Below are 1,541 nucleotides of genomic sequence, written 5' to 3' on the forward strand. Positions count from 1 at the left end.
TTGTACTGATAAACGTAATATCAGGTTAAAATAAAATACAGAGGAAAGGGCTGAAAGGGAAACTTGAGCCCTAGAATTGGTGTGTAAGAATCAGCCAGTCAAGTCAATCTGCTTTCAAGCATCATTCACAGACTAGACGTTTGGTACCAGAAGGAGGCAGCACCACTTCCTGGCACTCACTGGGACAGCCTGGCTTTTCTGGATCACTGCCTGCTCCAAACGACACTCATAAACAGGGCGAAGCAGCACAAATCTTCACGCCTTGAACAAACAGATTCCCAATACCTATTTGTTAATCTGATTCAATCACTCTGGCATACTCTAGGGAGGTCTATGACTTAATCTACTACCATGGTTCTTAATGCTGGCATCACACTAAACACACCCATTGCTACAGGTAGAGGCTGGTGATGAAACACCTCTGGGGACCGAGTTTCTTCTTTAGATGAACGATTCCTATTCCTTTCTTTTTCTTTTTCATTTTTTTTAAAAATAGTTGTTCTGTTTTTTAATTACATGAGAGACAGATGCATAGCCAGGCTGATACCCACTCACTTCCTGGAATATCTTGAGCACTTTGCAGGAGAGAGGTGATTACTAGGTATGGCAGTAAATCTGAGCACCTTTACGCCCACATTTTAGCTCTCCGTGGCCATTCCAAAAACACTGATATTTATAGTTTGGCCATTTCTGAAACACTCACTAAAGGTAATACAGCAGATTCACCATCTTCAGCATCCTCTTCTCCTCAGCAATGCCTTCAAGTATGAAGCAGAAACTGTCATGGATAAACATGTGTTAAAAGGAAAGCTACCCTATGAGAAAGCTGACAAGCATTTGCTGCTTGCCTGTTATTCTCTTTTGCCCCTACTAGACACAATGGGATTTTTTGCCAAATTCGTATTCCAAAGCCATGAAATCCCTGCAAAGTTCAACATCAGGCCTGACTTAAGATCTTTGAGGCCTCCTGCTAACTTCATCCCCCTGCAGCTGCCTCACTAAGGCAAGCTTTTGATCTGTACTATCTGGATCTCAAGCTGATATACACACAGCCCCTTTGATCTCTTATTAAGTGGCTTCTGGTCTCCTGATGCCTTTAGTCTTGCTGCACTGAGGTTTTTGGAAGTCAGTCGTCATCCTGAGCACACTACAAACTGCACACACCAGGAGTGGGCTCCTTCCATTCACCCACTTCGCAGGCTTGAAAAGCAATATTTAAGCCATGAGAGAATTTCCCCAGTAGCCACAATCAATCCACTCCATGAGCACACTACTAAGAATTATTTTTCAAATGAAGCAGCTTAAAATGATTTAAAGGATACAGAACTTTCCCATAGAGGGAAAGGAAGCAAATCCTCTGTGAAAAGAAATCTTCAGCCTAGTTGGCAATGGAACTTACAGTACTTTGATACTAATAAAAATAAATGTGGATAGGAATCAAGGATGGGCAAAAAGTAGCCTTTATCAGTTCCCCTAAGTTCTGTCAAGCAAAAAGTGACCTTTAAATGCAGCCGTGTGGTTTGTTTAAAAGTAAGGCATAC

At 41.9% G+C, this 1,541-nt stretch overlaps 1 protein-coding gene across 1 annotated transcript in view; it reads right to left on the minus strand.

Moving 5' to 3' along the window:
* Positions 1-1,541, minus strand: part of INADL (InaD-like (Drosophila)) — a 472,039-nt gene that overhangs the window by 345,707 nt on the left and 124,791 nt on the right. Inside the window, exon 17 of the mRNA XM_011941560.1 lies at positions 727-758. Coding sequence (XP_011796950.1) covers positions 727-758 — 32 coding nt within the window. The remainder of the gene's footprint in view (positions 1-726; positions 759-1,541) is intronic.

This window comes from Colobus angolensis, unplaced genomic scaffold (assembly GCF_000951035.1).
Source record: "Colobus angolensis palliatus isolate OR3802 unplaced genomic scaffold, Cang.pa_1.0 Scaffold102, whole genome shotgun sequence".
NCBI classification, from domain to species: Eukaryota; Metazoa; Chordata; class Mammalia; order Primates; family Cercopithecidae; genus Colobus; species Colobus angolensis.